Below are 13,288 nucleotides of genomic sequence, written 5' to 3' on the forward strand. Positions count from 1 at the left end.
TTGGGCTTTTAGGCTAGGGAAATAACCAAAAGAAGTGTCCTGTTTGTGACACTGAACCAGCCAGTCAAACGATAGTAGTATGGATCTCAGTTACAAAAAAGTAGATGTTTCCTGCAGTCGATTTTTTGGACTTAATTAGTTATTAAAAAAGGTCAAAAAACGGTAAATTTTCACTTTTTTCTACTATCAGCAAAAAGTGTATAATATGAAACAAATTTAAAAACTTACAGATCGTATAAAACCTTTAAAATGGCGTTTATCAAATATTTTTATTCTTATTGGTTGCTTAAAAAGTTGCAAAATAAGTCAAAAATTTCGGTTTTTTATAAATGTTATTAACTTTTTTCTTGTGGTGATTAAAATATAATCATAATTTCAAATAAAATTAAATTTTTTTGGAACAATATAAGTTAGAAAATGATAAAGTTACAGTAATTCTAAGTAGAGTTTATGAAAGAAGTAGGATTATCCTATCAACATTTAAAAAAAAATGAACAAAAAGGATTTAAAATATTGGAAAATCATCTTGCAAAAACATTGTTGTATTATTATTTATTAATCTAATTTATTGTTTTTATTTATTATCAAAGGTTCTACACTTATATCACTTACAAGTTTATTTAAAGTCTTTATTTGTACAATATAACTAATTTATTTTACACTAATAATTATAAAATTTATCTACGTGCGTTACATTTTAAAAATTCGACGCGATGTTCAAAAACTAACTAACTGTTCCTTTAACTAAAATGTCTCATATATATAAATATCCGTTAGTTCTGGGATTACGGCGAAGAATCGATGACCTTTCATCGAAGGAACTCCATCAAAAGCAGGTTTTTTATCGGAGGGGACCCATCGGTTATTACCTGGGTTTCTGCCGGCTGGTCTATGATCTAGAAAATACTTGAATAGAAAAGATATTAGTAATAAATATGTTTACAGTTTTGAGTCATATGATGCGTCATTATCTATCGTAACAATATCTTTTGCTCATAAACAATTACAATAACTTTTCAACTATTGCCTGTAGAAAATTTTTTTTTCATATTTGAAAAGCCTGAAAAAGAAAAAGTTGTCCTATGATAATTTGGGACGAAGTTAAGCCCGTTTTTTTTTTAAACTGCCAACAGCTTTGTTCATAACAATTAAGAGATCTTATTAACGTAATTTGAAAGAACATACTTTAGTACATTACTAATATGCATTATTTAAATACCTAATTAAATTGTTAAATAAATCATATATTTACTTTAAACATTTTTTTTTAGTTTATTTCTTTTTCTTAGTAAATATTTGAAGTATTTTTTATTGTTAACCATAAATATTTATGATTATTATACAGTGCTCGTCAAAAGTGTGTTCCCCCCTCGTATCTTTTGAACGATTATACTTATAATAGTGAAATTTAGAGGTAGGTAATAAACAGACGTAGTCTTAACTAGTCATAACAAGTGACGTAATAGTGACAGATGACGTTACAGCGCCACTGTGACAGATAATTGTAAATAGGACCTTATGGCAAGTGATACCTCGTTTGAAAGGTATTGAAAATACCTATTCAACAATACTAATTTTATTTGATTTTTTTCAATTCTCTAATTGTTTTTACGTCAACGTCAACTTTTGTGGCAATTAACCAGAGGCGAACGTTAGAATATTTATTAATTTAATGCGAAACTACAATTATTTTAATATACCTATTCCATCAAACTAATTTTGTTTGTATTTAAGATGATTTTGACGAATAAATTAAATAAATACTAAAGTTCTAGTTTGGCATTTACTTAAATAATAAAAATTATAAAAAAATATAATTATAAATTATAAAAATAACCAAAGACGGACAACGTCCTCCTTTGGTTATTTGTCAAAAAAGTTGACGTTTGTCAATTCTCTAGTTGTTTTTAGTTTGCAAAAGCTTTTATAGCTCAATATTTAGTTTCTATTTCTGCTTAGTTTAGCCAATTCAAGTTTAGTCAAATTGTTTTTGGATAGTTGTTCTTAGTTAATGTTTAGTTTAATTATTGTTTAACGAGACGTTTAAATTTTTAAAAAGGCAAAATGGTACGTACTGTAGCCGACAAAGTAGCAACTGTGTTAATAATTGGTGAATGAGGAAATAATTTCCATGCAGCGGACCGTTCTTTTTAATGAGAGGTACCCCGATCTACCTACATCGAGAGCTTATTTGAGGAAGCTTCTTCGGAAGTTTACACAACCAGGTAGTGTTCAAGATGTCAAACGATCTGGTCGACCAACAATTGTCAACACCGAGTGTTGGCTGAAAACAAATTTCAACCATATAAATTAAAAATTGTGCACCAACTTTCAGATGATGACCCCACCGAAGACTAGAATTCTGTGAAAATATGTCCAATAAAATTAACCAACAGCCCGATTAAATAAAAACAATTTGTTTTAGTGACGAAAGTACTTTTTCTCTCAATGGAAATGTTAACACACATAATGTGAGGTATTGGAGTGACACAAATCCTCTAGTCTTTCGTGAAACGTATACTCAATTTCCAAAAAAATAAATGTTAGACAGGTATTTTGGGAAACCACATAATTGGGCCTATTTTTCTCAATACTAACGTAACCGGTAAAGTGTATTTGGAGATGTATCAAAATGCAATTGAACCGTTAATACTTATGGTGCAATAAGACGTTACCCAGATGAGGAATATCGTGGTAGATGGATTGAACGACGAGGTACGATAGAATGGCCAGCTTGGTCACTGGACCTCACACCATTAGATTTTTTTCTGTGGTTATACCTGAAATCTAAAGTTTACGTTACAGCACCCTACAATATTGCCATTTTGATACAACGAATTTTTGAAGAATGTTGGGCAATTTACCCCGACACATTTGAACGAGTACGGCAAGAGTTTAGAAATAGGATGCATTACTGCCAGAAAGTATATGGATCACATTTTGAACACTTAATATAAGAACTTGTTGTTAAATATTTATTAATTAAATGATAAGCTACAATTTTAGTATTTATTTATCAATATGAGCTTAAACTCATACAAAATTATTATGACTGAATAGGTATTTTTCATACCTTTCAAACGAGGTATCACTTGCCATAAGGTCCTATTTAAAATTATCTGTCAGTGGCGCTGTAACGTCATCTGTCACTATTACGTCACTTGTTATGACTAGTTAAGAAGCCTAAGTCTGTTTATTACCTCCTTCCAAATTTCACTACTATAAAAATAACCGTTAAAAAAATACCAGGGGGGAACGTACTTTTGACTAGCACTGTATATTTCTTCAATGAACTTCGTAAATAATTTATTTATAATAGATTTTGTGAATCTAACAAATTATCCTACTCAATTATTTCTAAAAATAGTATTGGTTTGTGTATTGTTTTGGAAATAAATGTCAAATAAACTCGGTTTTATTTCATGCTAAACATGCTAGGCGGGTGGTGGTTTTTGTTGAAAAAGGTCGATTTCATACCCACATACTGAAACTTGTTTTAATCGATATATTATGAGGCCAATATGCTATGTTGAAAAGTTTACCGACAATTTTCCATGGCAATCTATGATATATTTAACAAGTTTTAAACAAATTTTAAAAAATTGCTTTATCACTTCAAAACCACTTTTTTAATAATTTGTTAAAAGTGTCGTCCAAAATTTGTAGATGCATAACGTTTTCGATCTAGCTTAGATCGTCCTCAGTGCCTTCTTTTGGTACTTGAAGCTAACACTAAAATTGCAGCGGAGACATCAATATATGGTGTTACATATTTAAATTTAAATTATAATGCGACCCTAGGTCGATGACAATGGTTGAAGATTTTAATACTTAAAGAGCAACATGTTTCTTTGCTTGACTTGAACACGTGGTTCTTGTCAGTTAAAACGACACAGACCAACTGGAGCAGTGGAACAACAGGCTGTCTAAATACGAAAAATTAATTTGCTTGCAGGTAATGGTTAAAAAGTTATTTTAATTGTTTAGAAGCAAAAGATGACATGTTTTTGCAAAATTATTTTGTAATAATTAAAATTATTTTTCTTTATTTTTTTTCATATAGCATTAATAGAATAAATCTTCTTCTTTCATAAGCTATCCGTATAATTACTATAACTACAATTTTCTGGTTTATATTGTTGCAAAAAAATTTAATTGGGGATAAACAAATTAAATAACTTTTAAACTATTGGATCGATTGGTTTGAAAATTTGATCATATTTTAAGAACTACAAGGCACAACATTCCTTGTTATATGAAGGTTGTAAGTTTATTTTTAAAAAAGTTATTAACATTTATAAAAAACCGCAATTTTTGTCATATTTTGCAACTTCCTAAACAACAACAACATTTAAAAACGCCATTTTGAAGGTTTTTATATGACTTATTAGTTTCTTACTCTCCAATTTTTTCAAATGCTTTACTTTTTGCTAATAAACGAAAAGAGCGAAAATTTACCGTTTTTTGATTAACTTAATTTATTAATAATTAATAAGTTCACAAGTATGGACTAATAAGTCCACAAAATCGACTGCGGCAAACATATAGGTTCTTGTTATAGAGGTCCATACTACTCAAAACAACTGTCGTTTGCCTGGCCGGATCAGTGTCACGAAAAAAAGCTTATTTCCCTGGAAAATTTTAGGATACACATAGTACAAGAAACATATACATAGTAATTTTAATTTTAATCAGATAAATTAAAACTGATATCACTTTTTATGCAGAACTTAAAAAATTTTAATCCTAAATGTCAATGCTATGAAAATTCAAATATAATTTTTATATTCAAGTGTATATAAGACAATAAGTAAACTATTGAGGAAACTTCCATTACTCCTGTTAGGCATTTTTATGACAAGATCGACAATGTATATGGAACAAGCGTATTTTGTTTTCGGTTCTTTCTCTAGTCAAAATAACTGCATCTTCCAGGTATATTATTTCTCGGAGAAGCAGGTTGAACAGCGTCTTCAGTGGCACACATATCTCTTAATCGAATCTGAAGATTTCTTGGTATATTTGTCATTATAACATGTGCCTGTAAATGGTGATAATAATGCATTTGTCAGTTCTCTCAAATTTCGTCTTCTCAAAAAATTTTTATTTGGATTGTTAAAACAATATATTACTGTAGAATTAATTCCTGCCATAATAAAAATAGTATAAAAAATAATCATTGGCCATCTCCGAGTATTGCTTGAGCAATTGTCACTAGCACAAAGTTTGTGTACAACATCAACATCACATTTGGTACTATTATATTCTGAGGCAATACCTATAGATTTTTCATCACTACTTTTATCTATATTGTCTTTGTCGTGCATACTAGAAACCAAGAATACATTTCTTTTCTGGTATATATTTTCTTCTTTTCTGGTATATATAACACTAGGGTACATTTAAGTCTAAAGACAAACATACTATCATTAGCTGGGAGTGCTGTAGGTTTGGTAAACTCTATTGGTAATTGAGGTTTGTTGTTTTGATCGTTTCTATTGCAGCCAAGCTATTAGGCTTCTGCATCATTTCTTCAACCAAAGAGATTAACGTAAATCAATGGTAAATCGTCAAATTACGATTAGATGTTCGAATATTATCAGTAAGCCATAAGACAACATCTTTGGCACTAGTTAAAATCTTGAATTATCTTTCCGGCTGCTGTCCAACATATACATCCAACAATTGAGAATTCTTGTTAATTGACTATCTGCCTAGCATGCTTAGATGCCTGCATCAAAGTATTTCAGATAATCACTGTCTATGGCTGTAGGCCTTTTCACGTGAATTTCTCAATAAATGAACGATTACGTGATAGTAGGTCAAAACCAAGAACAATACTTCCTACCAACGACATTCACTGAAAGTTAAAATACTGTTAAAAACCATCGCTTATGATTATCCTATCTGTATTACCTAAAATGTTTGTCCTAAGTTTTATAAATAATTAATTTTGCGTTTTTTAATATTCAGTACTTCTATTCAGTACCTCACTAACACTGTATTCAAATTAAATCCATAAATCAATAAAACTTGCATGCTATTAAAATTCCTGCTTATCGAAAGAACTCACACATGAGGCACGAATCAGCATTTCAAAGACATTTACTAGTTTCTTCAATCTATCTAAGCTTTCTTGAGAGCAAAAGTAGAAGTTAACATGTATTGCAGTGACGTACGGGGGTTTGTCTTGTCACTCAAAAGACATTTCGAAATGATCACGACCGCAATGTGAAGTTAAACAGAAGAAGCGTTTTCCCATGCATATTTTTTGTAATGAGTGGCTGACATGACGGTACTGCGTACAGGTGCATCGGTATTTATGTACACAAGGATGTTAGAATGCGGCGGTACCGTTACTTTATAATTTTAAGTTTAATCGAAAAATGTTTCAAATAATTTTTACCTTAAATGCTCTCGATAGAATCTTAACAAAGTTCCCTGTGAAAAGTGTAGGGAAATAAATATTTAAAAATTAATCTCAAGATTAATTCATTCATTATCCAGATGGTCCAGTTTACGCTAAACATTCTGCGATTTACCACATTTCAAAAGCTTGCAACTTTCTGATGTCTTCTATTGTTATACTCCCGTTTCACAACGGCCAAAACAAACGACAAAACTGATGACCATATATTATATTACAAAACTAATGATAAAACTAATCACCATATATTATATTTAAGTGTTTTCAGCTGAGTGATTAGCGAAAGTATTATATTGATATCTATCTCTTTGGAATGATAATATATTCAATATATTCAATAAAATAATAAAATTCAATAAAAGTAAAATGTAATGGCATTTCTCGCAAAACAGGAAAACAGAAAACCAAATAGGTATATCGATGGATGTCAACCGTATATACATATTTCTGACTATTGGTCTTCTTCAGTAGGTTGCAGCCATTTAGGAAAGAAGCATGTTAACTTTGGAAAGAATCACTACAGAAGCAATGCGACCAATTTGTAGCATTAAAGTTAGAAGACCCTGATGGTTTAAAGGGCAACAACTAACAGTAACCACAGAGGAAGCTACAGCTACCTGGGGAAAGGAATGCCAAATGTTAAAACCTATAAAACAAATAAAAAAAAAGGTTAATGCGAGTGTAATGCAATTTGTGGCATTATAGTTAGAAGACCCTGGATGACTACCAAGCTTACATAATTTTAAAGAGCTTTGCGACTCTGCAATTGAACCATTAAGAGTAGAAACTGTGAAACTTCCATTAGAGCTGAGAAGACAATTATTAGCAGAAAAAATGATAATCAAGTGTAAAGTCAAAAATTTACCACTTACAAATACTCGACCCAAAATATGTAAAACCTTACAGAATCATTCTGGACAAGCAGAAACTCACCTCCATTATATGAAGGATTTAGAAAGACAGTAGACTTCACTCCTATAATAATTAAAGTTAACATAGATGTTTTATTGTTGAATATTAGGGTAACAATAGATACTTTTTTTTTGGCTTAGACGTATCGTCATACAGCCAGACACAAAAGGAATAAGACAGTAAGTATTCATCATTATAATTTACCTAAATCCTAAATGCCCTATTAAAATAAAAGATTACATCGATATTAGGAGAACAGGGACACACTATTCTCGCCTAGGGACCTATCAAGGCATTGATTTATATAAGACACAACAACACTAGGTCACGGAGAGGAGGAAATAATTTTTTTTTATTATAGAAAGAAATAATTTTTAGAGAATTATAATGATAATTTTCTGTCTTTTAAAAATTTAATTAAAGAGTTGTAAATATCTATAGATGTAAGTGATAATAAATATAGTATGTTCCAAGGAGTTGCTATTTTATATTTTACTAAATCATTTATAAGTTTGGATGAGTAGACTATATTTTCAGAACAACCAAAAAATATATATGATCTAAATCACCTTTCTCTCCACAATGCTCACATTTTTCATCATCCAAAACCTGTATTTTAAATAAGTGTTTGGATAACATGCGTGTCCGAATCTTTTTCTAGTAATGGAAGTTATGTGCCTCCTGGAAGCTCTACAAGACTTGTACCAAGGAAATTAGGGAATATCTGGCTGATTAACGTGTATCTATTTTGGTTGAAAAAAGAGTATTCTTTTCACTGGTCCCACTCTCGAAGTAATGTTGACTTGCAAGAAACAATACCATGAGAAAGCGTTACTTTATGTAGAATACCAGTATCGGTTGAAATGCTTTCTTTGACTAATAAGTCATTATATTCAAATCCTGCATGTGCTTTAATCCAGAGAAACTGTATATTGATTCTTTTGGTTAAAAGAGTTTGAATAATATGTTTAATTCTATAAATGTATGGGCATTCTTGTAAGTTTGGTGGTCCATATTTACCAATGGATTTTAACACTGCTAAGGAGTCGGACAAAATTATAATACGGGCAAAATCAATTTCATCTACTTACATATAATAAAGCTTCATATATTGCAATAGCCTCTGCTGTATAAATCGAAGTTTCTGGGTTCAGTTTGAATTTCTTTTCTATATGTCCCGATGGTATAAAAAAAGCGCATCTGGTTCCATCTGGAGATTTAGACGCATCTGTATATAGAGCTATTGCCTCTTTGTAATTGCTCGTTATATATAGAACAATATTTTTATTTAAATATATATTTTCACTATAATTTGGTACACTAATATTTGTATAAAAAAGAAAGAAGAGTAGTCTTTAAATATGTAGTTCGTTCTATCTATATTTTTTAAAAGTGCTATATTTTGATTATACGCTTCGCAAAGTAAGGGAGATTTCTTTTTTTTTTTGCCAATATTTATTTGTCAGATCATGGCAATTCAAAGTCACTTTTTTTTTCGTATAGAGATGAGTTCAGTAAGTAAACTTTCATATTCATATAATAGATATTCTGAATTAACATATCTTACTAATGAAGTAATCAATCAGATATTAAACAAATACCAAATGTATACAGCTTTTTTACACAGATGCATCAAAAGATCCTTATGGCACTGCTTCAGTAGAAATTAAGATACGATTGTTTTAAACTGACAAATTTTGGCCTTATTTCGCCCTATTTTGAAATGCTTTTTTTTCAAAAAATGTTAAGAAGCAAAAAGCGTATATTTTGCCAAATTCGTCTAAAAAAAGGATTTGCAATACATTTTTCTACTTTTCTACTTATTTTGCAATAATTTCAGGAGGTTGTTTGGTTTCTTTGTGCATTTTTTTGGGGGTACTCCGCTCGCTTATTTAGAGAATCGTTCGCTGGTGCTGCTAGAAACGAAGTGCCATAATTGATTATTCTTAACAATCAAGTTTAAACAAAGGATTAATATAAAACCTGTCAATTAATTAAACATTTCATTAAAACTCGAAGCTATCTATTACACCAAATTCCTACATCTGATATCTCTATAATCATTAAATTGTTAAGCGTGCGAAAATTGAGATCCTTTTAGGGGAAATTTGTTCGCTAATCGCAAAATCGATCACACGAATTTCTGAGATGAGACTTAATTACTGTTTTAATTACAAACGTACATACACAGTAAAACGTGTAATATATTATCATGGAGTGAAATTTTGCAGCAATTTATATAGATTTATTTGGCAAAAAATTGTAAAGATTTATAGAAATTTGAATAAATGGTTTTAAATATTGATATATTTGCATCATTCTTGTATGTTATTGGAAACTCTAAAAATTTCTACCATTTTTCAGTATGTTTAAACATTTAATATTGGATATCTTGATCAAGTCTCTTCCTCGTCGGTCCGATAAATACTTAGCCTCACCGCCCGATGGCGCCACTAACTCAAGAGAAATCTACTATCGTGTAATACATTCTCGTAGACGGCTAAAGGTCGATTTATACAAATCCGTTCCGTGTTATGACAGTGCCCGGCAAAAAAAACAATAATGTACTGATGAGTATATTTATACATTAGCGTTTTCTGGACGGGGCCCGTCCGTGCCCGGCCTAAAATTAATCTCAAACGATATTTTTGTTTTCGGCACTGGCGATTCACGGAAACGGCACGGAATGTACGGACTTGTATAAACAAGATTTTATAGTTTTGTGAACGCAAGTGCTGGTAAACAGACAATCAGGAGATGTTGGGCAGTTAGTATATTGTGGTTTTTTGTATGTATTAAAGAAAAAAGAAAAAAAAGCGTACTGGACATTCTAAAATATTCGTGAAATTTTGTTTCATCGTCCAAAAATTCTCTGTATATTTGAAATTCTCCTTCGGTTTGTCTTTTTTTCTACATAGGATGCACACTCCATCTACTTTGTTTTCGCCTTTTCTGCTCTTGCTTTTCCTCTTCATCAAGTAAGAATACCAACACGGTGAGATCTTCTATCCAAGCATCCATATTTTCAACTGTCTCTTATACAGAAATATTTAATAACGTTTTCTTCTCTATTCGGCTCGGTACGCACCCTGCTACAACGCGGTTGTATGTAAATATAACATTAAAACTACCCGGACTCAGCACTGACATGGAACGGACACGGCACGGATATGTATAACTCGACCTTAATGTCAAAATTTCAGCCGAATCGGACTCGCAGTGAATCGATTCTTGTTTTGCAAGGGAAATCGCGCAGCGAAATCAAAGAACGCTTGGTTGCTGTGTACTGTGGCTCTTCTCCTTCGATGGCAACCCTCAAAAATTGGTTTAACGAGTTTCAACGTGGTCGCACGTCGGTTTTTGATGAGCTACGCCCAGGTGCCCCGAAATCGGCTACCACGGAGGATAACGTGACAGAAATCCACGATCTCATATTGACAGACCGCCGACTAAAGGTGCGCGAAATAGCTGAGATAAAAGGCATCTCAAAAGACCGAGTATGCAATATCCTGCGTGAAATTTTGGGCATGAGAAAGCTGTCGACGCGATGATTCCCGCGTTCGCTCACTCCGGACAACAAGCTTAACCGTGAGACTATTTAAGTGTAATCCGAAGGAGTTTCTACATCCCTTCGTAACCATTGACAAAACATGAATCGATTGGTATAGACCAGGGACTAAGAAACAGTCGAAGAAGTGGTAGCACCCGACGAACGTGCTCCGAAGGAGGCAAAGACTGTCCTATCGTCCGGTAAGGTTACATGTTTGTATTTTGAGAACGATTTCCAAAGTGGAAATTGAAACGTCAATAAACTTACTTTAACCTTCAATTGTGGCTTATTCCCATTAAAATAGTAATTGCCGAACCATTTATCGAAGAAAAAAGTGCTCTTTCACCATGACAACGGACCCGCTCACACCTTCGCCGTCGCGATGGCGAATTGGTCGAATTGGGCTACGAACTGTTGCCCCATCCACCATGTTCTCTAGATTTAGCCCCTTGTGACTTATTTTTGTTTCCAAACTTAAAAAAGGCACTCGCCAGGTAGAAATTTAAGTTAAAACAGGTCATCGTCGAGCTAAAAGTAGACTTCCTATGTTGAGAAATAAATCGCCACTTTTCCAAAATTTTTGTTTTTCTTCTGTAGACTTATCGTAAGTACTTATCGGACCGCTCTAGTACACTTATATTAAACTTTCTTTTGAAGACCTTAATTTTGGATCAGTTGCTTTAAAACATCTTTGTTTATTTAATGTTTTCTAAATATAGTTAAAAACTAGGCCTATATCTCATTATTGTTCCAAAGATATTAGCTTGCGGCATTTCAGTTTTTTTTAAATTAGTAGTATGAATAAAAAGATTGGTATCATTCACTCTGCTTCATTCACTCTACTACTTTACTATGCACTCCGTCTGAAAATGATTGATAGTATTGTTTTTATGAAACAGATAATCCTTAACGTAATGTAATAAATAGGTTTTAAAAATGTTTTCGTGTAGTATAAAAAGTTTATAGTAATAAAATTAAGCCACAATAATTGATTGTAATTAAAATTACATTTGATATTTGTCTTTTAATGTTTCGATTTCCACTGCGGAAATCGTTTTCAAAAAAGAAAGAATTTTCAAATAAAGAAAGGAAGTTATTACATCTGGTGTTGTATATAGTTGAAACTTTTTTGGTCAAATTTGACAGGCGACTCATCCGACCGGCCTCGATCTTGCGGTCAAATATAAATAGGTTGAGTTGAAAATTCTGAGATTGGTGTTGTACTTTGGGGTCGATATCAAATTCTGATCATATCTGAAACACAATACAAATCATATATGGAATATTCTTCCTTGAGATTAGCCACTATAAAATGCAGTGTAAAAACTAAAAAAATAAGAATTAGTTAAAGCGCATGTTAATACAAAGAAAACTGTAAATTACACATTTTAAACATAATTAAATAAATTTCTATTATATTAATAATTTAAATATACCATATAAAAATATAATAATATTTATAAATATACTATTTTTTTCTTTCAGTATGCAAATATGTTTGCCATAAGGTCTGCGAAAGCAAGGTAAGTGTCAAAGCCAAAAATAGTTTTCTATGATACGATTATAAAAAGTTCAACAATCCTGGAGAACTTTATTAATATTTCCGATCTATTGGAGAGAAAGTATAATTATTATTACTGAAGTTATCACAAAACTTTTTCTGCAAAAATCTTAATGCCACCTCCACATACAAAAGTGTAGTCGCTTTTTCACAGATCCGCCCTGGTCTAAGAACAGCGGCGGGCGAATTTCGACACCAAATTGTCTTTGTACCTGGGGTAATCGAAGGGTCAAATTTTATTATAGGAAATTTCGACACCGCGGCGTAAAGCAGGTAGGTAATTAGCGGCGATGGACATTTGCACCCAAGCAGGACAAGCGGATTTTCCCAATATTTATTGTCACGGCGGGGGGCGTGGCACTTGTGTACTTGTGACTAAATTATTTCAGTTGTAATTTATTTCTTGTTTGACGTTGACTTGTGCACGTATACGGATATTTAAAAAATAAGTTTGATAAAAAGTTCCCGTGGTCGAGATTTATTAGTGGTGGAGCATCATTCGTTCTCGAAACAGATAGTGTTAAAAAGCGGCGAGATATTTTGGCGCTGCATCCAAAGAAACAGTAAGTGTTCCGCAAAAGTGTTTACAATAGGCTGTGAGGACCTCACCATCACAAGAAGTGATTTGGTACATAATCATGAAGCCGATCCAAAAAAGCTTGAAGTAAAGATGGTAACCAATGCATGTAAAAGAAAAGCCCAAGAGGATATATCGGAAAAGCCTGCCAAAATTACAAGAACTGCTGTTGCTGAGTGTGATGCCAATTTGCTGACGGTTCCTGACATAGCTAGCATAAGAAAGAACATTTACTACTGTCGTCGTAAACTGTTACCAGGT

General features: G+C 32.1%; 1 protein-coding gene across 1 annotated transcript in view; it reads left to right on the top strand.

Annotated features, from left to right (window-relative positions):
* by (focal adhesion protein tensin) overlaps positions 1–13,288 on the top strand; it is a 726,462-nt gene that overhangs the window by 12,868 nt on the left and 700,306 nt on the right. The window contains exon 3 of the mRNA XM_072536011.1: positions 12,375–12,412. Coding sequence (XP_072392112.1) covers positions 12,375–12,412 — 38 coding nt within the window. The remainder of the gene's footprint in view (positions 1–12,374; positions 12,413–13,288) is intronic.

This window comes from Diabrotica undecimpunctata, chromosome 6 (genome assembly GCF_040954645.1).
Source record: "Diabrotica undecimpunctata isolate CICGRU chromosome 6, icDiaUnde3, whole genome shotgun sequence".
Taxonomy (NCBI): Eukaryota; Metazoa; Arthropoda; class Insecta; order Coleoptera; family Chrysomelidae; genus Diabrotica; species Diabrotica undecimpunctata.